General features: G+C 45.1%; 1 protein-coding gene across 2 annotated transcripts in view; it reads left to right on the top strand.

Moving 5' to 3' along the window:
* The window catches only part of smpx (small muscle protein X-linked), a 40,196-nt gene extending 29,331 nt beyond the window's left edge, over window positions 1-10,865 (top strand). For both annotated transcript variants that reach the window (XM_014181868.2, XM_014181867.2), the window contains exons 3-5: window positions 5,916-6,002; window positions 7,746-7,909; window positions 9,562-10,865. In XM_014181868.2, coding sequence (XP_014037343.1) covers window positions 5,916-6,002; window positions 7,746-7,898 — 240 coding nt within the window. In that variant the 3' untranslated portion in view covers window positions 7,899-7,909; window positions 9,562-10,865. The remainder of the gene's footprint in view (window positions 1-5,915; window positions 6,003-7,745; window positions 7,910-9,561) is intronic.
* Window positions 10,866-27,566: the final 16,701 nt, after the last annotated feature.

The following is a 27,566-nucleotide window of genomic DNA, read 5'->3' as shown; positions in this document are numbered from 1 at the left end:
TTATAGCTGGGTTAGAGATACAACCTGTAGCTCTCCCACTGGTCTAGTGTAGTTAGAGGTTCAACCTGTAGCTCTCCCACTGGTCTAGTGTAGTTAGAGGTTCAACCTGTAGCTCTCCCACTGGTCTAGTGTAGTTAGAGATACAACCTGTAGCTCTCCCACTGGTCTAGTGTAGTTAGAGATTCAACCTGTAGCTCTCCCACTGGTCTAGTGTAGTTAGAGATACAACCTGTAGCTCTCCCACTGGTCTAGTGTAGTTAGAGATACAACCTGTAGCTCTCCCACTGGTCTAGTGTAGTTATAGCTGGGTTAGAGATACAACCTGTAGCTCTCCCACTGGTCTAGTGTAGTTATAGCTGGGTTAGAGATACAACCTGTAGCTCTCCCACTGGTCTAGTGTAGTTATAGCTGGGTTAGAGATACAACCTGTAGCTCTCCCACTGGTCTAGTGTAGTTAGAGGTTCAACCTGTAGCTCTCCCACTGGTCTAGTGTAGTTAGAGGTTCAACCTGTAGCTCTCCCACCTGGTCTAGTGTAGTTATAGCTGGGTTAGAGGTTCAACCTGTAGCTCTCCCACTGGTCTAGTGTAGTTATAGCTGGGTTAGAGATACAACCTGTAGCTCTCCCACTGGTCTAGTGTAGTTACAGCTGGGTTAGAGATACAACCTGTAGCTCTCCCACTGGTCTAGTGTGGTTAGAGATACAACCTTTTAGCTCTCCCACTGGTCTAGTGTAGTTAGAGATACAACCGGTAGCTCTCCCACTGGTCTAGTGTGGTTACAGCTGGGTTAGAGATTCAACCTGTAGCTCTCCCACTGGTCTAGTATAGTTACAGGTTCAACCTGTAGCTCTCCCACTGGTCTAGTGTAGTTAGAGGTTCAACCTGTAGCTCTCCCACTGGTCTAGTGTAGTTAGAGATACAACCTGTAGCTCTCCCACTGGTCTAGTGTAGTTAGAGATACAACCTGTAGCTCTCCCACTGGTCACAGACATCAGTTCAACATTTAGCTTTGATTTACATTCGGTTGAGTTGTCAACAAACGTGAATTCAATGTGAAATCAACCAAAAATGTCCCCATGTCATTGGATTTAGGTGACAAAAATAGTAAATGTCCTTACGTTGATGACTTTTTTCAAATCCAAATAGTTTTCCACAATGATTCATCAACATCACATTAGATTTTTTGTTTGAAATAACTTGGAAAGCTATCCAGGACTAGGTCCAGAACTAAAGACAATAACTCTGTAGCTTTGTAGCTCTGTAGCTTTCCAGGACCAGGATTAGATATAAAGCTTGTAGCTGTCCAGGACCAGGACTGGATCTAAAGCCTGTAGCTCTGTAGCTGTCCAGGACCAGGACTGGATCTAAAGCCTGTAGCTCTGTAGCTGTCCAGGACCAGGACTGGATCTAAAGCCTGTAGCTCTGTAGCTGTCCAGGACCAGGACTGGATCTAAAGCCTGTAGCTCTGTAGCTGTCCAGGACCAGGACTGGATCTAAAGCCTGTAGCTCTGTAGCTGTCCAGGACCAGGACTGGATCTAAAGCCTGTAGTTCTGTAGTTCTCCAGGACCAGGACTACAACTAAAGCCTGTAGCTCTGTAGCTCTCCAGGACCAGGACTAGAACTAAAGCCTGTAGCTCTGTAGCTCTCCAGGACCAGGACTAGAACTAAAGCCTGTAGCTCTGTAGCTCTCCAGGACCAGGACTAGCACTAAAACCTGTAGCTCTGTAGCTCTCCAGATCAGTACTAGAACTAAAACCTGTAGCTCTCCAGGACCAGCACTAGAACTAAAACCTGTAGCTCTGTAGCTCTCCAGTACCAGGACTAGCACTAAAACCTGTAGCTATGTAGTTCTCCAGGACCAGGACTACAACTAAAGCCTGTAGTTCTGTAGTTCTCCAGGACCAGGACTACAACTAAAGCCTGTAGTTATGTAGTTCTCCAGGACCAGGACTACAACTAAAGCCTGTAGTTCTGTAGCTCTCCAGGACCAGGACTGGAACTAAAGCCTGTAGCTCTATATTTCTTCTGGACCGGGACTAGAACTAAAGCCTGTAGCTCCATAGCCCTCCAGGACCAGGATTAAAGCCTGTATGTACAACAGGACCAAATCAGAGAGATAAGTACGAGAAAGTCCATGTAATGCTTTGTAGGTTAGCAGTATAACCTTGAAATCAGCCCTAGCCTTAACAGGAAGCCAGTGTAGATTGGCTAGCACTGGAGCAATATCATACATTTTTCAGGTTCTAGTCAAGATTCTAGCAGCCATATTTAGCACTAACTGAAGTTGATTTAGTGCTTTATCCGGGTAGCCAGAGAGTAGTCCATTGCAGTGGTCTAATCTAGATGTGATAATAGCGTGGATTAGCTTTTCTGATTCATTTTTTGACAAAACGTTTAAGATTTTTGCAAGGTTAAGAAAATGGAAAAAAGCTGTTCATCAAAATAGAGATTAGGGTCCAAAGTAACGCAGTCCTTCAGAGTTTTATTTGTCACGACTGTACAACCATCAAGATGAATTGTCAGATCCAACAACAGATCTCGTTATTTCTATGGACCTAGAACTAGCATCTCTGCCACCATCCACTTCCTTATGACTGACACACAGACTTCCAGGGTAGGCAATTTTAGGGTTTTACCATGTTTCTTCAAAATGTGCAGCTGTGTGTCATCTGCATAGCAATGAAAGTTGACATTGTGTTTCCGAATGACATTACCAAGAGGTAGAATATATAGTGAAAACAATAGTGGTCCTAAAACGAAACCTTGAGGAACACTGAAACTTACAATTTATTTTTCAGAGGACAAACCCTCCACAGAGACAAACTGATATAAGATAAGATTTAAACCGGGCCAGAACTTGTCCATGTATGTAACGATGTGCGCTGAGAGTCGGGAACCAAGTTCAGGGAGTGAGTGTTTTAATAAATAAACACAACATAATACAAATTAAGAAACACAGACAACGCACAGACATGGAGCAGAAACAATGACGACTAGGGAAGGAACCAAAGGGAGTGACATATAAAGGGCAGGTAATCAAGGAGGTGATGGAGTCCAGGTGAGTGTCATCATATGCTGATGCACGTAATGATGTAGACAGGTGTGCGCCATAACGAGCAGCCTGGTGACCTGGAGGCCGGAGAGGGAGCCCACGTGACAGTGTCGACCAATTATGATTTCCAATCTCTCCAAAAGAATGTGGTGATCGATGGTGTCAAAAGTGTCACTAAGATCTAGGAGCACGAGGACAGATGCAGAGCCTTGGTCTGACGCCATTAAAAGGTTATTTACCACCTTCACGAGTGCAGTCAGTACTATGATGGGGTCATAAAATGTACTGGAGTGTTTCATATACGTTATTTGTCTTCAGGAAGGCAGTAAGTTGCTGCAACAGCTTTTTCTAAAATGTTTAAGGGGGAATGGGTGATTAGATATAGGCCGGTCAAGGTTTGGCTTTTTCAGGAGAGGCTTTATTACTGCCACTTTTAGTGAGTTTGGTGCACATCCAGAGGATAGAGAGCTGTTTATTATGTTCAACATAGGAGGGCCTAGCAAAGGAGGTAGCTCTTTCAGTAGTTATGTTGGAATTGGGTCCAGTAAGCAGCTGGTTTAGAGGCCATGACTATTTGGTGAATGTGTCGAGAGAGCATAAAAGACTTGAGTGTCTCTATTGATCCTAGGTCCTGGCAGTTCTATGCACTCAGGATAACTACGTTTTGGAGGAATACGCAGATTCAACGAAGAGTCCATAGTTTGCTTTCTGATGATCATGATCTTTTCATCAAAGAAGATCATCAATTCATCACTGCTGAAGTGAAGGCCATCCTCACTTGGGGAATGCTGCTTTTTAGTTAGCTTTGTGACAGTATCAAAAATATGTAAATGTTTGATTGTTTTTATTCTCCTCAATTAGGTTGAAAAAGTAGGCTGATCAAGCAGCTGTGAGGGCTTCTGGATATTGCACGGTATTGTCATTCCAAGCTAGTCGGAAAACTTCCAGTTTGGTGGAGCGCCATTTCCGTTCCAATTGATACGCAAAACAACGTCTGATTCAAAACGTTGAATTTTTCTATTTACATTTTTAAACAAAATTCTTGCAACCAATAGAATGTTATATATATGGAGGATAGAACCATCCCAGCTCTGCAGATTTTGCTGTGAAGAGACCGAGTCATTAGATCATTTGTTTTGGTACTATCCATATGTAGCTTGTTTTTGGTCGCAGGTCCAGGAATGGTTGAAGAATAGCAACATTTACCTGGAGCTAACCCTGCAGATAGCACTACTGGGTGATTTGAAAAGGCATAGTCAATTGATCAATAATATAATAATACTTTAAGCAAAAATGTTTCTCTTTAATTTACAATCTCTAGAAACTATGAGAATAGAAAGGTTCAGAACTTTTGTGAAACATCACAGGAATTTTTATTTTATTTTAGCTCCTTGGTTAGGTGGTAACTGTACTCCGACATCCTTGGGTAGGTGGAGGGAGTCTTTAGGTTGAATCCTTGGTTGGGGTCTGAGCAGATGATTTGTTGCAATTGAAAATATAATAAGATGGTGGTGCGATAGTCCAGGATTATGAGGAAAAACATTTAGATCCACAATATTTAACCCATGGGACAGATCCAGGGTATGACTCGGCACTGCGTTGGTCGGGTGACATGTTGAACAAAACCCACTGAGTCGATGATGGCTCCGAAAGCCTTTTGGACTGGGTCTGTTGAGTTTTCTATGTGAATATTGAAGTCATAAAAAAATTGTAATATTATCTGCCATGACTACAAGGTCTGATAGGAATTCAGGGAACTCAGTGAGGAACGCTGTAAACGGCCCAGGAGGCCTGTAAACAGTAGCTATAAAAAGTGATTGAGTAGGCTGCATAGATTTCATGACTAGCAGCTAAAAAGACGAAAACCCAGTCATTTTGTAAATTGTTTTATTTGCTGTCATAAATGTTAGCAACACCTCTGCCTTTGCAGGATGCACAGGAGATATGGTCACTAATGTAACCAGGAGGAGAGGCCTAATTTAACACAGTAAATTCATCAGGCTTGAGCCTAGATTACCACAATCTATTTCAATAATGGCAGGAATGGAGGAGGTCTTTATTCCAGTGAGATTGTTAAGGCGAACACCGCCATGTTTAGTTTTGCCCGACATAGATCGAGGTACAGACACGGTCTCAATGGGGAAAGCTGAGCTGACTACACTGACTGTGCTAGTGGCGGACTCCAATAAGCTGGCAGGCTGCCTGGCCTGCACCCTATCTCATCTTGGAGCTAGGGGAGTAGGAGCCCTGTCTATGTTCATAGATAAGATGAGACAATACAGACACTCATAATATGTTAAGCACACCGTGTGTGTGTGTGTGTGTGTGTGTGTGTGTGTGTGTGTGTGTGTGTGTGTGTGTGTGTGTGTGTGTTTCATTTCCATACTCTTAATAGAACAGGACCAAACCAGGAAGTAGTGTCTGTAACCAAAGCAGATGGTTTTGTGGCAAGACAGACACCAGGTTCACACACACATCAGTCAATACACACAATACTCAGGGATCTATAAGTATATAACTTGCAAAGAGTCTAGAGCAGGTTTACACCAATCCAATGCTCTTAAATGTGTGCTGAGGAGTGAACGAATGCTGAGGAGTGAACGAATGCTGAGGAGTGAACGAATGCTGAGGAGTGAACGAATGCTGAGGAGTGAACGAATGCTGAGGAGTGAACGAATGCTGAAGAGTGAACGAACGCTGAGGAGTGAACGAACGCTGAGGAGTGAACGAACGCTGAGGAGTGAACGAACGCTGAGGAGTGAACGAATGCATTTCAGGAGAAAGGACAGAGAATTAGAACGCTGTACATGTGGCCTGTTGAGGGTTGAGTGTGTCTGATTGGTTGTTGCTCCTGTCCATCAGGCAAATCTAAATATTCCGATGGGAGCGCTGCGTCCAGGTGCGGGACATCCTGTCAAGAGGAGAGAGGAGACTGTAGACACAGAGGAGGTCAGACACACACACACACAAACACACACACACACACACACACACACACACACACACACACACACACACACACACACACACACACACACACACACACACACACAAACAAACACACTAATATGGCTTGAGAACATACAGTTGAAGTCGGAAGTTTACATACACTTAGGTTAGAGTCATCAAAACTCGTTTTTCAACCACTCCACAAATTTATTTTTAACAAACTATTGTTTTGGCAAGTCGGTTAGGACATCTACTTTGTTCACACACAAGTACTTTTTCCAACAATTATTTACAAACAGATTATTTAACTTCCAGGAGGTCAGAAGTTTACATACACTGTTGATGTGCCTTTAAACAGCTTGGAAAATTCCAGCAAATGATGTCATGGCTTTAGAAGCTTCTGATTGGCTAAATGACATGATTTGAGTCAATTGGGGGTGTACCTGTGGATGTATTTCAAGGCCTACCTTCAAACTCAGTGCCTCTTTGCTTGACATCACGGGAAAATCAAAAGAAATCAGCCCCCCAAAAATTGTAGACCTCCATAAGTCTGGTTCATCCTTGGAAGCAATTTCCAAACGCCTGAAGGTACCACGTTCATCTGTACAAACAATAGTATGCAAGTATAAACATCATGGGACCACGCAGCTGTCATACCGCTCAGGAAGGAGACGCGTTCTGTCTCCTAGAGATGAACGTACTTTGGTGCGAAAAGTGCAAATCAATCCCAGAACAACAGCAAAGGACCTTGTGAAGATGCTGGAGTAAACGGGTACAAAAGTATCTATAGCCACAGTAAAACGAGTCCTATATCGACATAACCTGAAAGGCCGCTCACCAAGGAAGAACCCAGTGCTCCAAAACTGCCATAAAAAAGCAAGACTACGGTTTGCAACTGCACATGGAGAAATATCCTCTGGTCTGATGAAACAAAAATAGAACTGTTTGGCCATAATGACCATCGTTATGTTTGGAGGAAAAAGGGGGACGCTTGCAAGCCGAAGAACACCATCCCAACCGTGAAGCACGGGGGTGGCAGCATCATGTTGTGGGGGTGCTTTGCTGCGGGAGGGACTGGTGCACTTCACAAAATAGATGGCATCATGAGGATGGAAAATTATGTGGAAATTTTGAAGCAACATCTCAAGACATCAGTCAGGAAGTTAAAGCTTGGTCGCAAATGTGTCTTCCTAATGGACAATGACCCCAAGCATACTTCCAAAGTTGTGGAAAAATGGCTTAAGGACAACAAAGTCAAGGTATTGGAGTGGCCATCACAAAGCCCTGACCTCAATCCTATAGAAAATGTGTGGGCAGAACTGAAAAAGTGTGTGCGAGCAAGGAGGCCTACAAACCTGACTCAGTTACACCAGCTCTGTCAGGTGCAATGGGCCAAAATTCACCCAACTTATTGTGGGAAGCTTGTGGAAGGCTACCCGAAACGTTTGACCCAAGTTAAACAATTGAAAGGCAATGCTACCAAATACTAATTGAGTGTATGTAAACTTCTGACCCACTGGGAATGTGATGAAATAAATAAAACCTGAAATAAACCATTCTCTCTACTTTTATTCTGACATTTCACATTCTTAAAATAAAGTGGTGATCCTAACTGACCTAAGACAGGGAATTTTTACTAGGATTAGATGTCAGAAATTGTGAAAAACTGAGTTTAAATGTATTTGGCTAAGGTGTATGTAGACTTCAACTGTAAATACACAATAGGAAACTCTTTTTGTACAGGCTCCTCCCCCAGACCCCCTGCAGGAAGCCACGGCCCTGTCACCAGAGGAGAAGAAGCCATTGCCAGGATCGATGAAGCTTCCTGGTCCAGCAGTCAACCTATCAGAGCTGCAGAACGTCAAGAGTGAACTACGATGGGTCACCAAGGACTAACACATACACTGGTACTGACACACACTGGTACACACACTGGTACAAACACACACACACACACACACACACACACACACACACACACACACACACTGATGTCCACTTCAACCATGAAAAATATTGCAGTAGATGCAGTTTTAGGATTTCACTACAATATGTCAGTGTGGGCTGTGTATTATTCTTATTAGGGGTTATTATTTAGGGAGTACTTATTTAGGTTATGAGTACTTATTAGGGATTATGGGAATTTATTTGGATTATAGGTACTTATTTGGGTTATGAGTACTTCTTAGGGGTTATATTTCACCTTTATTTAACCAGGTTAACATCCTCTGCCATTATCCTACACACAATATTCCAAATACCGGTATCGCAAGAATTAAGGTTTTGTGCTTTTTTCTTTTATATTTCACCTTTATTTAACCAGGTAGGCTAGTTGAGAACAAGTCCTTTATTTAACCAGGTAGGCTAGTTGAGAACAAGTCCTTTATTTAACCAGGTAGGCTAGTTGAGAACAAGTCCTTTATTTAACCAGGTGGCTAGTGGAGAACAAGTTCTCATTTACAACTGCGACCTGGCCAAGATAAAGCAAAGCAGTGCGACACAAACAACAACACAGAGTTACACATGGAATAAACAAGTGTACAGTCAATAACACAATAGAAAAAAAGGAAAGTCTATATACAGTGTGTGCAAATGGCATGAGGAGGTAAGGCAATAAATAGGCCATAGTAGCGAAGTAAATTCAAATAAGCAAATTAACACTGGAGTGATAGATGTGCAGATGATGATGTGCAAGTAGAAATACTGGTGTGCAAAAGAGCAGAAAAGTAAATAAAACAATATGGGGATGAGGTAGGTAGATTGGATGGGATATTTACAGATGGGCTATGTACAGCTGCAGCGATCAGTTAGCTGCTCAGATAGCTGATGTTTAAAGTTGGTGAGGGAAATATAAGTCTCCAGCTTCAGCGATTTTTGCAATTCGTTCCAGTCATTGGCAGCAGAGAACTGGAAGGAAAGGTGGCCAAGGGAGGTGTTGGCTTTAGGGATGACCAGTGAAATATACCTGCTGGAGCGCGTGCTACGGGTGGGTGTTGTTATGGTGACCAGTGAGCTGAGATAAGGCGGAGCTTTACCTAGCATAGACTTATAGATGACCTGGAGCCAGTGGGTCTGGCGACGAATATGTAGCGAGGGCCAGCCGACGAGATCATACAGGTCGCAGTGGTGGGTGGTATATGGGGCTTTGGTGACAAAACGGATGGCACTGTGATAGACTGCATCCAGTTTGCTGAGTAGAGTGTTGGAGGCTATTTTGTAGATGACATCGCCGAAGTCGAGGATTGGTAGGATAGTCAGTTTTACGAGGGTATGTTTGGCGGCGTATGTTTGGGTTATGAATACTCATTTGGGTTATGAGTACTTATTTGGGTTATGAGTACAAAAGTTTCCTGTTTGGCCCTGGAAATATATGGTTTGTGTCTTGGTAGTGTATGTTGTGTCTATGGACTGTTGTTGTTTTTAATGCGTAACTTTGTGAACACTGTATGGTGCTGTCTGCCTGCACTCTCCCTCCAAAGAACTTCCTGGTTAAATAGAGGTGACATTAAAATATGAAAAAAATTACCTGGCTAAGTCTTTATGTTTCTGTGTCCTACAGCTGTTTCCCAACTTGTCCTCCAGTACTGAATCAGGTGTGCTTGTCCAGGGATACAATAAAATGTGTACTGTTGGGGATACTCGAGGAGTACTACCGGTTAATCAGACCCACAACCACCCTGCATCTTCTACTGATGGACTACAACTTCCATACCCACCCTGCATCTTCTACTGATGGACTACAACTACCACACCCACCCTGCATCTTCTACTGATGGACTACAACTACCAGATACACCATGCATCTGCTACTGATGGACTACAACTTCCACACCCACCCTGCATCTTCTACTGATGGACTACAGCTACCACACCCACCCTGCATCTTCTACTGATGGACTACAAGATACACCCTGCATCTTCTACTGATGGACTACAACTTCCACACCCACCCTGCATCTTCTACTGATGGACTACAACTACCACACCCACCCTGCATCTTCTACTGATGGACTACAAGATGCACCCTGCATCTTCTACTTCCACACCCACCCTGCATCTTCTACTGATGGACTACAACTTCCACACCCACCCTGCATCTTCTACTGATGGACTACAACTACCACACCCACCCTGCATCTTCTACTGATGGACTACAAGATGCACCCTGCATCTTCTACTGATGGACTACAACTACCACACCCACCCTGCATCTTCTACTGATGGACTACAACTACCAGATCCACACTGCATCTTCTACTGATGGACTACTACTACCAGATTCACCCTGCATGTTCTACTGATGCACTACAACTAGCAGATCCACACTGCATCTTCTACTGATGGACTACAACTACCAGATCTACCCTGCATCTTCTACTGATGGACTACTACTACCAGATTCACCCTGCATGTTCTACTGATGGACTACAACTAGCAGATCCACCCTGCATCTTCTACTGATGAACTACAAGATTGACCTTGCAGCTTCTATTGATGAACTACAACTACCAGATTCACCCTGCATCTTCAACTGACTAACAATAAGATCGACCTTGCATGTCCTACTGATGAACAACTACCAGAACCAATCTACATCTTCTACTGATGGACAACAAGCCCTACCCTGCATCTTCTACAGATGAACTACAACTACCAGATCCACCCTGCATCTTCTACTGATGAACTACAAATACCAGACCCAACGTACATCATCAACTGATAGACTACAACTACCACCAGACTACACCTAACCCTATCAGCTACAGACATCTATACCAGACTACACCTCACCCAATCAGCTACAGACATCTATACCAGACTACACCTCACCCTATCAGCTACAGACATCTATACCAGACTACACCTCACCCCATCAGCTACAGACATCTATACCAGACTACACCTCACCCCATCAGCCACAGACATCTATACCAGACTACACCTCACCCCCATCAGCTACAGACATCTATACCAGACTACACCTCACCCCATCAGCTACAGACATCTATACCAGACTACACCTCACCCCCATCAGCTACAGACATCTATACCAGACTACACCTCACCCCATCAGCTACAGACATCTATACCAGACTACACCTCACCCCATCAGCTACAGACATCTATACCAGACTACACCCCACCCCATCAGCTACAGACATCTATACCAGACTACACCTCACCCCATCAGCTACAGACATCTATACCAGACTACACCTCACCCCCCCATCAGCTACAGACATCTATACCAGACTACACCTCACCCCATCAGCTACAGACATCTATACCAGACTACACCTCACACCATCAGCTACAGACATCTATACCAGACTACACCTCACCCCATCAGCTACAGACATCTATACCAGACTACACCTCACCCCATCAGCTACAGACATCTATACCAGACTACACCTCACCCCATCAGCTACAGACATCTATACCAGACTACACCTCACCCCATCAGCTACAGACATCTATACCAGACTACACCTCACCCCATCAGCTACAGACATCTATACCAGACTACACCTCACCCACCATCAGCTACAGACATCTATACCAGACTACACCTCACCCCATCAGCTACAGACATCTATACCAGACTACACCTCACCCCATCAGCTACAGACATCTATACCAGACTACACCTCACCCCATCAGCTACAGACATCTATACCAGACTACACCTCACCCTAACCCCATCAGCTACAGACATCTATACCAGACTACACCTCACCCCATCAGCTACAGACATCTATACCAGACTACACCTCACCCCATCAGCTACAGACATCTATACCAGACTACACCTCACCCCATCAGCTACAGACATCTATACCAGACTACACCTCACCCTATCATCTTAAGACAACTATACCAGACGAGTGACCTGCAATAGGCCATCCACTTCAACAAACCCATAACTGGTTTAATTTCCCTTACAGTGAAGTTAGGGTTAGCGATAGACTGAATTGGAGTGAACTGAATATAGCAATAATACATCCAGCCCTAGTAGCTATAGGTCTCTGTGTTACCTCATAAAGAAAAGACTACAACCAGACTAGTTATAGGGTTTGTTCGTAAATTCACTCTGGAGTGCAGAATTAGTCAATTCAGAGCGTTTCACTCTTGGAGAAATCAGAGCTCACACTGGACACTCAGGTGGTGAAGGGTTAATCAGAGCGTTCTGACCTAACAACAGCTGTCATGCGCCCAACATAACTGGCTAAAGTTGGCTAGCTAGCTAGCTACTTCCAGAACACCTCACTCTGATCATTCACCATAGCAGAGCTGGTTAGGATGTTTTCTTGTTATCCAAAGCATTGGTGACTGTAATTGTGCTGCAGACAACAATATATTTACATTTCTTTGCCAACGTTTACTGACACCGATCATATTCAATGGGTGCTCATAAATGAATTAGTTATTTTGGACTCTGGTACACTCAGACGATGAGTGCTCTGGAATAGGATTAGATAGTCAGAGTGAATTTATTAACGCACCAATAGACATCATAACATTACAGCACTGTTACAGCTCTGTTACAGCTCTGCTGCCTTTTACATCTTTAACTGTCAATGTGAACAAGACACAATCTGGAGAATGTGTATGGTGGGTTGTGGTGTCATCAGAATGTGTATGGTGGGTTGTGGTGTCATCAGAATGTGTATGGTGGACTGTGATGTCATCAGAATGTGTATGGTGGACTGTGATGTCATCAGAATGTGTATGGTGGACTGTGATGTCATCAGAATGTGTATGGTGGGTTGTGATGTCATCAGAATGTGTATGGTGGGTTGTGATATCATCCGAATGTATTCGGTGGACTGTGATGACATCAGAATATTGTGACGTTTTAATTGTTTGAAATTCCCTTATAATCAAAATGGTTTCTAGGAGATGATGGATTCCTCAGCAACTGTTGCAATAAATGATATCTTAGTTCTACACAGTGGCACGGTCTCTGTCATACACACTACATGCAGCCACACAGACAGACGCATGACACACGCAAACAAACACACAGAGCAGTGTGTAGGTCAGTGTGTAGGTGTCAGCTCTTTCACTCCTCTGTTCCCCCTTCCATATCACTACCTTAATCAAAAGACACTCATCCATCATCGTCACACACACAGAGTCTGCCATGGAGAGCAAAAGCAGTGGGCAGATGTGTCTACATTTAGTTTCCACCAGGTCACAATGTATTCGACTGGTTCCAACTGCTAGTAGGGGTACTGCTGCCTACAATAAAAACAATATGGCTACAGACCACAGCACTAAACCAAACTACAACACTATACCAGACTGAAAACTACAGACTAACCTACTGGGGTAAAACATGAAATTTAAGATTAATTTCACACAGCGTTTGTGTTAAAAATATATATTTTTAATGAGTATGCTGACACCATTTTCAGGAGAATGGAGAACAAACACACACACAAACCCCTGAAGCTAATCACAGGTCTGTGAGCCAGACAGTAAATAAAACAGAGTCATGGAGAAGCAACAGAAACTAAAACAGAGTGATGGAGCAGGTAGAGACACTAAAACATAGTGATGGAGCAGGTAGAGACACTAAAACAGAGTGATGGAGCAGGTAGAGACACTAAAACATAGTGATGGAGCAGGTAGAGACACTAAAACAGAGTGATGGAGCAGGTAGAGACACTAAAACAGAGTGATGGAGCAGGTAGAGACACTAAAACATAGTGATGGAGCAGGTAGAGACACTAAAACATAGTGATGGAGCAGGTAGAGACACTAAAACAGAGTGATGGAGCAGGTAGAGACACTAAAACAGAGTGATGGAGCAGGTAGAGACACTAAAACATAGTGATGGAGCAGGTAGAGACACTAAAACAGAGTGATGGAGCAGGTAGAGACACTAAAACAGAGTGATGGAGCAGGTAGAGACACTAAAACAGAGTGATGGAGCAGGTAGAGACACTAAAACAGAGTGATGGAGCAGGTAGAGACACTAAAACATAGTGATGGAGCAGGTAGAGACACTAAAACAGAGTGATGGAGCAGGTAGAGACACTAAAACAGAGTGATGGAGCAGGTAGAGACACTAAAACAGAGTGATGGAGCAGGTAGAGACACTAAAACAGAGTGATGGAGCAGGTAGAGACACTAAAACAGAGTGATGGAGCAGGTAGAGACACTAAAACAGAGTGATGGAGCAGGTAGAGACACTAAAACAGAGTGATGGAGCAGGTAGAGACACTAAAACAGAGTGATGGAGCAGGTAGAGACACTAAAACAGAGTGATGGAGCAGGTAGAGACACTAAAACAGAGTGATGGAGCAGCAACAGTTTAATATGCCTGTGTGTAGCTGGTGTAGAGGAGTCAGGCGCAGGACAGCAGATGAGTAATAAACGTAATTTACTCAAAGAATCAATAATACAACGCAATAATCTAGCCCACAATAACGGACCGTATTACATACAAACAATTACTCACAAACAAACATGGGGGAACAGAGGGTTAAATAATGAACAAGTAATTGGGGGAATGAAACCAGGTATGTAAGACAAGGACAAAACAAATGGAAAATGAAAAGTGGATCGGCGATGGCTAGAAGGCCGGTGACGTCGACCGCCAAACTCTGCCCGATCAAGGAGAGGGACCGACTTCGGCAGAAGTCGTGACGGTACCCCCCCCCAGGTCTCCTCCAAGCGCTTAAACCATTCGTCCACCGCAGGAGCCTCGATCTGGCTCTGATGCCAAGGTGCCAGAACCGGCTGAAACCCCTGTACGCACTGGAAGGGGGAGAGGTTAGTGGAGGAGTGGCGGAGTGAGTTTTGGGCTATCTCTGCCCAGGGGATGAACAGTCCTGGCAATATGACCGCAGAAACCTACCCACATCCTGGTTTACTCTCCCCAGCTGCCCATTACTCTCGGGATGAAAACCTAAGGTGAGGCTGACTGAGAAACCCAGACATTCCATGAACGCCCTCCATACCCTGGACGTGAACTGGGGACCTCGATCAGAGAGTATGTCCTCAGGCACCCCGTAGTGCCGGAAGACGTGAGTGAACAGGGCCTCCGCAGTCTGTCGGGCCGTAGGGAGATCGGGCAAATGGAGGAAACGGCAGGACTTAGAAAACTGATCCACAACGACCAGGATCGTGGTGTTGCCCTGTGAAGGAGGAAGATCCGTCAGGAAGTCCACCGACAGGTGCGACCACGGCCGTTGTGGCTTCCCTCTGGGCAGGTGCTCAGGAGCCTTGCACTGGGCGCACACCGAGCAGGAGGAAACAAACCCTCACGTCCTTGGCCAAGGTGGACCACCAGTACTTCCCACTAAGACAGCGCACTGTCCGACCGATGCCAGGATGACAAGAGGGTGACGTGTGGGCCCAATAGATCAACCGGTCACGGACAGCAGACGGAACATACATACGCCCAGCTGGACACTGGAGGGGAGTGGGCTCTGTACGTAACGCCTGCTCGATGTCCTCGTCCAGCTCCCACACTACCGGTGCCACCAGGCAAGAGGCCGGGAGTATGGGAGTGTGATCCATGGACCGCTCCTCTGTGTCATACATCAGGGACAGTGTGTCTGCCTTAGCGTTCTGGGAACCTGGTCGGTAGGACAGGGTGAACACAAAACGAGTAAAAAACATGGCCCACCTTGCCTGGCGAGGGTTCAGTCTCCTCGCCGTCCGGATGTACTCCAGATTGTGGTGGTCAGTCCAGATGAGAAAAGGGTGTTTAGCCCCCTCAAGCCAATGTCTCCATGCCTTCGGAGCCTTGACAGCCAACAGCTCCCGGTCCCCCAAATCATAGTTTTGCTCCGCCGGGCTGAGCTCCTTCGAAAAGAAGGCACAGGGGTGGAGCTTCGGTGGCATACCCGAGCACTGAGAGAGCACAGCTCCTATCCCAGCCTCGGACACGTCCACTTCCACTATGAACGCCACAGAGGGATCCGGACGAGCCAGCACGGGAGCCGAGGTAAACAGAGCCCTCAAGTGACCAAAAGCCCTGTCCGCCTCAGCCGACCACTGTAGTCGCACTGGTCCTTCAGCAGTGAGGTAATGGGAGCCGCTACCTGACCAAAGCCCCGTATAAACCTCCAGTAGTAGTTGGCAAACCCTAGGAACTGCTGCTCTTCCTTTACTGTGGTGGGAGTCGGTCAATTACGCACGGCGGAAATGCGGTCACTCTCCATCTCCACCCCTGACGTGGAAATGCAGTACCCTTGGAAGGAGACGGACTGTTGGAAGAACAGACATTTCTCAGCCTTGACGTACAGGTCATGCTTCAACAGTCGACCAAGCACCCTGCACACCAGGGACACATGCTTGGCGCGTGTAGCGGAGTATATCAGAATGTCGTCGATATACACCACTACACCCTGCCCGTGCAGGTCCCGGAAAATCTCCTCCACAAAGGCTTGGAAGACAGATGGAGCATTCATCAACTCGTATGGCTTGATGAGGTACTCATAGTGCCCTGAGGTGGTACTAAATGCCGTCTTTCACTCGTCCCCCTCCTGGATACGCACCAGGGTGTAAGCGCTCCTGAGATCCAATTTTGTGAAGAAGCGCGCCCCGTGCATTGACTCGATCGCACTGGCGATGAGGCAGTGGGTAGCTGTACCTCACAGTGATCTGATTGATACCCCGATAGTCAATACATGGGCGCAGACCTCCATCCTTCACAAAAAATAAACTCGAGGAGGCAGGTGAAGTGTAGGGCCGAATGTATCCGTGCCGCAGAGATTCGGAGACATGTTTCCATAGCCGCCGTCTCCTCCTGTGACAGAGGATACGCGTGACTCCTGGGAAGTGCTGCGTCTACCAGGAGATATATCGCACAATTGCCCCGTCGATGGGAAGTCGTGACAAACAGTTACTAAAACAGACTCATGGAGCAGCAACAGAAACTAAGAGTGATGGAGCAGCATCAGCTACGACAATGGAGTCATGGAGCAGCAACAGAAACTAAAAAATGACTCACGGAGCAGAATCAGTTACGAAAAAGAAAGTTATGAAGCAGCAACAGAAACTAAAACAGAGTGATGGAGCAGCAACAGAAACTAAAACAGACTGATGGAGCAGCAACAGTTACAAAAACAGAGTGATGGAGCAGCAACAGAAACTAAAACAGACTGATGGAGCAGCAACAGAAACTAAAACAGACTGATGGAGCAGCAATATTTACTAAAACAGAGTGATGGAGCATCAACAGTTACAAAAACAGAGTGATGGAGCAGCAACACAAACTAAAAATGACTAGTGGAGCAGCATCAGAAACTAAAACAGAGTGATGGAGCAGAAACAGTTAATAAAACTCCCAACGCCCGACAGGTATTCATGGAACTCAGTGAGGAAACGGCCCAGAAGGCCTGTAAACAGTTGCTATAAAAAGTGATTGAGTAGTCTGCATAGATTTCATGACTAAAAGTTAAAATGACGAAAATGCTGTATTTTTACTATTGTTTTATTTGCTGTCATAAATGTTAGCAACACCTCTGCCTTTGCAGGATGCACAGGAGATATGGTCACTAGTGTAACCAGGAGGAGAGGCCTAATTTAACACAGTAAATTCATCAGGCTTGAGCCATGTTTCAGTCAAGCCAATCACATCAAGGATATGAACAGTGATTAGTTCATTGACTATGACTGCCTTGGAAGTGAGGGATCTAACATTAAGTAGTCCTATAAGATGTGAGATTACCACAATCTATTTCAATAATGGCAGGACTGGAGGAGGTCTTTATTCCAGTGAGATTGTTAAGGCGAACACCGCCATGTTTAGTTTTGCCCGACATAGATTGAGGCACAGGCACGGTCTCAATGGGGAAAGCTGAGCTGACTACACTGACTGTGCTAGTGGCGGACTCCAATAAGCTGGCAGGCTGGCTAACAGCCTGCTGCCTGGCCTGCACCCTATCTCATCTTGGAGCTAGGGGAGTTAGAGCCCTGTCTATGTTCATAGATAAGATGAGACAATACAGACATTCATAATATGTTAAGCACACCGTGTGTGTGTGTGTGTGTGTGTGTGTGTGTGTGTGTGTGTGTGTGTGTGTGTGTGTGTGTGTGTGTGTGTGTGTGTGTGTGTGTGTGTGTGTGTGTGTGTGTGTGTGTTTCATTTCCATACTCTTAATAGAACAGGACCAAACCAGGATGTAGTGTCTGTAACCAAAGCAGATGGTTTTGTGGCAAGACAGACACCAGGTTCACACACACATCAGTCAATACACACAATACTCAGAGATCTATAAGTAAAATTAGAATGATGTACATGTGGCCTCTTGGGGGTTGAGTGTGTCTGATTGGTTGTTGCTCCTGTCCATCAGGTAAATCTGAATATTCCGATGGGAGCGCTGCGTCCAGGGGCGGGACATCCTGTCAAGAGGAGAGAGGAGACACAGAGGAGGTCACACACACACACCACACACACACACACACACACACACACACACACACACACACACACACACACACACACACACACACACACACACACACTGATGTACACTTCAACCATGAAAACATTGCAGTAGATGCAGTTTTAGGATCTCATAACAAGGTGTCAGTGTAGGCTGTGTATTCTTCTTAATATAGTTATGAGTATTTATCAACTGATGGACTACAACTTCCACCAGACTAACCCTAACCCCATCAGCTACAGACATCTACACCAGACTACACCTCACCCCATCAGCTACAGACATCTATACCAGACTACACCTCACCCCATCAGCTACAGACATCTATACCAGACTACACCTCACCCCATCAGCTACAGACATCTATACCAGACTACACCTCACCCCATCAGCTACAGACATCTATACCAGACTACACCTCACCCCATCAGCTACAGACATCTATACCAGACTACACCACACCCCATCAGCTACAGACATCTACACCAGACTACACCTCACCCTAACCCCATCAGCTACAGACATCTATACCAGACTACACCTCACCCCATCAGCTACAGACATCTATACCAGACTACACCTCACCCCATCAGCTACAGACATCTATACCAGACTACACCTCACCCTAACCCCATCAGCTACAGACATCTATACCAGACTACACCTCACCCTATCAGCTACAGACATCTATACCAGACTACACCTCACCCCATCAGCTACAGACATCTGTACCAGACTACACCTCACCCTATCAGCTACAGACAACTATACCAGACCACCTCACCCCATCAGCTACAGACATCTATACCAGACTACACCTAACCCTATCAGCTACAGACATCTATACCAGACTACACCTCACCCTATCAGCTACAGACATCTATACCAGACAACACCTCACCCCATCAGCTACAGACATCTATACCAGACTACACCTCACCCCATCAGCTACAGACATCTATACCAGACTACACCTCACCCCATCAGCTACAGACATCTATACCAGACTACACCTCACCCCATCAGCTACAGACATCTATACCAGACAACACCTCACCCCATCAGCTACAGACATCTATACCAGACTACACCTCACCCCATCAGCTACAGACATCTATACCAGACTACACCTCACCCCATCAGCTACAGACATCTATACCAGACTACACCTCACCCCATCAACTACAGACATCTATACCAGACTACACCTCACCCCATCAGCTACAGACATCTATACCAGACTACACCTCACCCCATCAGCTACAGACATCTATACCAGACTACACCTCACCCTATCAGCTACAGACATCTATACCAGACTACACCTCACCCCATCAGCTACAGACATCTATACCAGACTACACCTCAACCCATCAGCTACAGACATCTATACCAGACTACACCTCACCCCATCAGCTACAGACATCTATACCAGACTACACCTCACCCCATCAGCTACAGACATCTATACCAGACTACACCTCACCCCATCAGCTACAGACATCTATACCAGACTACACCTCACCCCATCAGCTACAGACATCTATACCAGACTACACCTCACCCTATCAGCTACAGACATCTATACCAGACTACACCTCACCCCATCAGCTACAGACATCTATACCAGACTACACCTAACCCTATCAGCTGCAGACATCTATACCAGACTACACCTCACCCTATCAGCTACAGACATCTATACCAGACTACACCTCACCCCATCAGCTACAGACATCTATACCAGACTACACCTCACCCCATCAGCTACAGACATCTATACCAGACTATACCTCACCCCATCAGCTACAGACATCTATACCAGACTACACCTCACCCCATCAGCTACAGACATCTATACCAGACTACACCTCACCCTAACCCCATCAGCTACAGACATCTATACCAGACTACACCTCACCCCATCAGCTACAGACATCTATACCAGACTACACCTCACCCCATCAGCTACAGACATCTATACCAGACTACACCTCACCCTAACCCCATCAGCTACAGACATCTATACCAGACTACACCTCACCCTATCAGCTACAGACATCTATACCAGACTACACCTCACCCCATCAGCTACAGACATCTGTACCAGACTACACCTCACCCTATCAGCTACAGACAACTATACCAGACCACCTCACCCCATCAGCTACAGACATCTATACCAGACTACACCTAACCCTATCAGCTACAGACATCTATACCAGACTACACCTCACCCCATCAGCTACAGACATCTATACCAGACAACACCTCACCCCATCAGCTACAGACATCTATACCAGACTACACCTCACCCCATCAGCTACAGACATCTATACCAGACTACACCTCACCCCATCAGCTACAGACATCTATACCAGACTACACCTCACCCCATCAGCTACAGACATCTATACCAGACAACACCTCACCCCATCAGCTACAGACATCTATACCAGACTACACCTCACCCCATCAGCTACAGACATCTATACCAGACTACACCTCACCCCATCAGCTACAGACATCTATACCAGACTACACCTCACCCCATCAACTACAGACATCTATACCAGACTACACCTCACCCCATCAGCTACAGACATCTATACCAGACTACACCTCACCCCATCAGCTACAGACATCTATACCAGACTACACCTCACCCTATCAGCTACAGACATCTATACCAGACTACACCTCACCCCATCAGCTACAGACATCTATACCAGACTACACCTCAACCCATCAGCTACAGACATCTATACCAGACTACACCTCACCCCATCAGCTACAGACATCTATACCAGACTACACCTCACCCCATCAGCTACAGACATCTATACCAGACTACACCTCACCCCATCAGCTACAGACATCTATACCAGACTACACCTCACCCCATCAGCTACAGACATCTATACCAGACTACACCTCACCCTATCAGCTACAGACATCTATACCAGACTACACCTCACCCTAACCCCATCAGCTACAGACAACTATACCAGACTACACCTCACCCCATCAGCTACAGACATCTATACCAGACTACACCTCACCCCATCAGCTACAGACATCTATACCAGACTACACCTCACCCTAACCCCATCAGCTACAGACATCTATACCAGACTACACCTCACCCTATCAGCTACAGACATCTATACCAGACTACACCTCACCCCATCAGCTACAGACATCTGTACCAGACTACACCTCACCCTATCAGCTACAGACAACTATACCAGACCACCTCACCCCATCAGCTACAGACATCTATACCAGACTACACCTAACCCTATCAGCTACAGACATCTATACCAGACTACACCTCACCCCATCAGCTACAGACATCTATACCAGACAACACCTCACCCCATCAGCTACAGACATCTATACCAGACTACACCTCACCCCATCAGCTACAGACATCTATACCAGACTACACCTCACCCCATCAGCTACAGACATCTATACCAGACTACACCTCACCCCATCAGCTACAGACATCTATACCAGACAACACCTCACCCCATCAGCTACAGACATCTATACCAGACTACACCTCACCCCATCAGCTACAGACATCTATACCAGACTACACCTCACCCCATCAGCTACAGACATCTATACCAGACTACACCTCACCCCATCAACTACAGACATCTATACCAGACTACACCTCACCCCATCAGCTACAGACATCTATACCAGACTACACCTCACCCCATCAGCTACAGACATCTATACCAGACTACACCTCACCCTATCAGCTACAGACATCTATACCAGACTACACCTCACCCCATCAGCTACAGACATCTATACCAGACTACACCTCAACCCATCAGCTACAGACATCTATACCAGACTACACCTCACCCCATCAGCTACAGACATCTATACCAGACTACACCTCACCCCATCAGCTACAGACATCTATACCAGACTACACCTCACCCCATCAGCTACAGACATCTATACCAGACTACACCTCACCCCATCAGCTACAGACATCTATACCAGACTACACCTCACCCTATCAGCTACAGACATCTATACCAGACTACACCTCACCCCATCAGCTACAGACATCTATACCAGACTACACCTAACCCTATCAGCTGCAGACATCTATACCAGACTACACCTCACCCTATCAGCTACAGACATCTATACCAGACTACACCTCACCCCATCAGCTACAGACATCTATACCAGACTACACCACACCCCATCAGCTACAGACATCTATACCAGACTATACCTCACCCCATCAGCTACAGACATCTATACCAGACTACACCTCACCCCATCAGCTACAGACATCTATACCAGACTACACCTCACCCTAACCCCATCAGCTACAGACATCTATACCAGACTACACCTCACCCCATCAGCTACAGACATCTATACCAGACTACACCTCACCCCATCAGCTACAGACATCTATACCAGACTACACCTCACCCTAACCCCATCAGCTACAGACATCTATACCAGACTACACCTCACCCTATCAGCTACAGACATCTATACCAGACTACACCTCACCCCATCAGCTACAGACATCTGTACCAGACTACACCTCACCCTATCAGCTACAGACAACTATACCAGACCACCTCACCCCATCAGCTACAGACATCTATACCAGACTACACCTAACCCTATCAGCTACAGACATCTATACCAGACTACACCTCACCCCATCAGCTACAGACATCTATACCAGACAACACCTCACCCCATCAGCTACAGACATCTATACCAGACTACACCTCACCCCATCAGCTACAGACATCTATACCAGACTACACCTCACCCCATCAGCTACAGACATCTATACCAGACTACACCTCACCCCATCAGCTACAGACATCTATACCAGACAACACCTCACCCCATCAGCTACAGACATCTATACCAGACTACACCTCACCCCATCAGCTACAGACATCTATACCAGACTACACCTCACCCCATCAGCTACAGACATCTATACCAGACTACACCTCACCCCATCAACTACAGACATCTATACCAGACTACACCTCACCCCATCAGCTACAGACATCTATACCAGACTACACCTCACCCCATCAGCTACAGACATCTATACCAGACTACACCTCACCCTATCAGCTACAGACATCTATACCAGACTACACCTCACCCCATCAGCTACAGACATCTATACCAGACTACACCTCAACCCATCAGCTACAGACATCTATACCAGACTACACCTCACCCCATCAGCTACAGACATCTATACCAGACTACACCTCACCCCATCAGCTACAGACATCTATACCAGACTACACCTCACCCCATCAGCTACAGACATCTATACCAGACTACACCTCACCCCATCAGCTACAGACATCTATACCAGACTACACCTCACCCTATCAGCTACAGACATCTATACCAGACTACACCTCACCCTAACCCCATCAGCTACAGACAACTATACCAGACTACACCTCACCCCATCAGCTACAGACATCTATACCAGACTACACCTCACCCCATCAGCTACAGACATCTATACCAGACTACACCTCACCCCATCAGCTACAGACATCTATACCAGACTATACCAGGTTTAGCCAAGAATGACCTGGAGGAACCTGGTGGCTACAATGGAGTGTTGGTGAAATGGGCTTGTGGTGGTTCGGTGTGGCGGCTCACAGCTAGGGCCTTCAGACCGTGGGACAGCCCTGCGTGTGGGTGGGCAGCCACATGGGCCCGACACGCCCGAACTTACGGGGTTTGAGCCCTTGGCCCTGTCCCATTCACGCTGGGCTCCCCTAAATTCACTTGGCAGGATTGACTCTGCTATAGGGAGCCTCGGACCAGAACCTTGGAAGCCATTACAGATACCCAAGATGGAACGACAGTACCAAACAGGAGTCGCCCCCTCTTGAGGATTGCCTCTTCCGGTAATTCTGGTCTAACCTTAACCCCAAACCCTAACTTCATTAAAATGGTACCCGCAAAACACCAGTCTCAACGTCAACAGTGAAGAGGCGACTCCGGGATGCTGGCCTTCTAGGCAGATTTGCAAAGAAAAAACCATATCTCAGACTGGCCAATAAAAAGAAAAGATTAAGATGGGCAAAAGAACACAGACACTGGACAGAGGAACTCTGCCTAGAAGGCCAGCATCCCGGAGTAGCCTCTTCACTGTTGACGTTGAGACTGGTGTTTTGTGGGTACTATTTAATAAATCTGCCAGTTGAGAACTTGTGAGGCGTCTGTTTCTCAAACTAGACACTCTAATGTACTTCTCCTCTTGCTCAGTTGTGCACTCTTTCTATTCTGGTTAGAGCCAGTTTGCACTGTTCTGTGAAGGGAGTAGTACACAGCGTTTTATGAGATCTTCAGTTTCTTTGCAATTTCTCGCATGGAATAGCCTTCATTTCTCAGAACAAGAATAGACTGATGAGTTTCAGAAGAAAGTCCTTTGTTTCTGGACATTTTGAGCCTGTAATCAAACCCACAAATGCTGACGCTCCAGATACTCAACTAGTCTAAAGAAGGCCAGATTTATTGCTTCTTTAATCAGGACAACAGTTTTCAGCTGTGCTAACATAATTGCAAAAGGGCTTTCTAATGATCAACTAGTCTTTTAAAATGACAAACTTGGATTAGCTAACACAACGTGCCATTGGAACACAGGAGTGATGGTTGCTGATAATGGGCCTCGGTACGCCTATGTAGATATTCCATAAAAAATCTGCCGTTTCCAGCTACAATAGTCATTTACAACATTAATTAGGGCTAGGGGGCAGTATTTGCACGGCTGGATAAATTTTTTTACCCGATTTAATCTGGTTACTAATCCTACCCAGTAACTAGAATATGCATATACTTATTATATATGGATAGAAAACACTCTAAAGTTTCTAAAACTGTTTGAATGGTGTCTGTGAGTATAACAGAACTCATTTGGCAGGCAAAACCCTGAGACATTTTCTGACAGGAAGTGGATACCTGATGTGTTGTATTACCTTTAAACCTATGCCATTGAAAAACACAGGGGCTGAGGAATATTTTGGCACTTCCTATTGCTTCCACTAGATGTCACCAGCCTTTACAAAGTGTTTTGAGTCTTCTGGATGGAGATCTGACCGAACAAGAGCCATGGAACGATGATGGCCCATTAGACACCTGGCGCGCGAGTTCATGTTGGGTACCCTCGTTCCAATACATTATAAAAGAGTATGCATTCGTCCACCTTGAATATTATTCATGTTCTGGTTAAAAAAGGCCCTAATGATTTATGCTATACAACGTTTGACATGTTTGAACGAACGTAAATATATTTTTTTCCCCTCGTTCATGACGAGAAGTCCGGCTGGCTTAGATCATGTGCTAACAAGACGGAGATTTTTGGACATAAATGATTAGCTTTTTTGAACAAAACTACATTCGTTATGGACCTGTGATACCTGGAAGTGACATCTGATGAAGAGAATCAAAGGTAATGGATTATTTACATAGTATTTTCGATTTTAGATCTCCCCAACATGACGTCTAGTCTGTATCGCAACGCGTATTTTTCTGGGCGCAGTGCTCAGATTATTGCAAAGTGTGATTTCCCAGTAAGGTTATTTTTAAATCTGGCAAGTTGATTGCGTTCAAGAGATGTAAATCTATAATTCTTTAAATGACAATATAATATTTTACCAATGTTTTCTAATTTTAATTATTTAATTTGTGGTGTTGACTTGACTGCCGGTTATTGGAGGGAAACGATTTCCTCAACATCAATGCCATAGTAAAACGCTGTTTTTGGATATAAATATGAACTTGATAGAACTAAAAATGCATGCATGTCTAACATAATGTCCTAGGAGTGTCATCTGATGGAGATTGTAAAAGGTTAGTGCATCATTTTAGCTGGTTTTATGGTTTTGGTGACCCTGTCTTTGAATTGACAAAACATTACACACAACTCTTGTAAATGTACTGTCCTAACACACTCTAAATTTATGCTTTCGCCGTAAAACCTTTTTGAAATCGTAAAACGTGGTTAGATTAAGGAGATGTTTATCTTTCAAAGGGTGTAAAATAGTTGTATGTTTGAAAAATTTGAATTTTGACATTTATTTGGATTCAAATTTGCCGCTCTTGAAATGCACCTGCTGTTGATGGAGTGCACCACTAGCCCATAGAGGTTAACAATGTCTACACTGTATTTCTGATCAATTTGATGTTATTTTAATGGACAAAAAAATTACTTTTATTTCAAAAACAAGGAAAATTCTAAGTGACTCCAAACTTTGAACTGTAGTGTATACAGTGCCTTGTAAAAGTATTCACCCCCTTGGTGTTTTTCCTATTTTGTTGCATTACAACCTGTAATTTAAATGGATTTTTATTTGGATGTCATGTAATGGACATACACAAAATATGCCATATTGCTGAAGTGAAAAGAAAAAATAACTTAAAAAAAAAAAAACGGAAAAGTGGTGCGTATGTATTCACCCCTTTGCTATGAAGCCCCTAAATAAGATCTGACACAACCAATTACCTTCAGAAGTCACATAATTAATTAAATAAAGTCCACCTGTGTGCAATCTAAGTGTCACATGATCTGTCACATGATCTTAGTATATATACACCTGTCTGAAAGGCCCCAGAGTCTGCAACACCACCAAGCAAGCGGCACTATGAAGTTCAAGGAGCTCTCCAAACAGGTCAGGGACAAAGTTCTGGAGAAGTACAGATCAGGGTTGAGTTATAAAAATATATCAGAAACGTTGAACATCCCAAGGAGCACCATTAAATCCATTATTAAAAAATGGAAAGAATATGGCACCACAACAAACCTGCCAAGAGAGGGCCGCTCACCAAAACTCATGGATCAGGCAAGGAGGGAATTAATCAGAGAGGCAACAAAGAGACCAAAGATAACCCTGAAGGAGCTGCAAAACTCCACAGCGGAGATTGGAGTATCTGTCCATAGGACCACTATAAGTCGTATACTCCACAGAGCTGGGCTTTATGGAAGAGTGTCCAGAAAAAAATAAGCAAACATGTTTGGTGTTCGCCAAAAGGCATGTGGGAGACTCCCCAAACATATGGAAGAAGGTACACTGGTCAGATGAGACTAAAATTGAGCTTTTTGGCCATC

Source organism: Salmo salar, chromosome ssa29, assembly GCF_905237065.1.
Source record: "Salmo salar chromosome ssa29, Ssal_v3.1, whole genome shotgun sequence".
Lineage (NCBI taxonomy): Eukaryota > Metazoa > Chordata > Actinopteri > Salmoniformes > Salmonidae > Salmo > Salmo salar.
The sequence above is the reverse complement of the archived record's forward strand: the minus strand, read 5'-3'. Positions and strand labels throughout refer to the sequence as shown.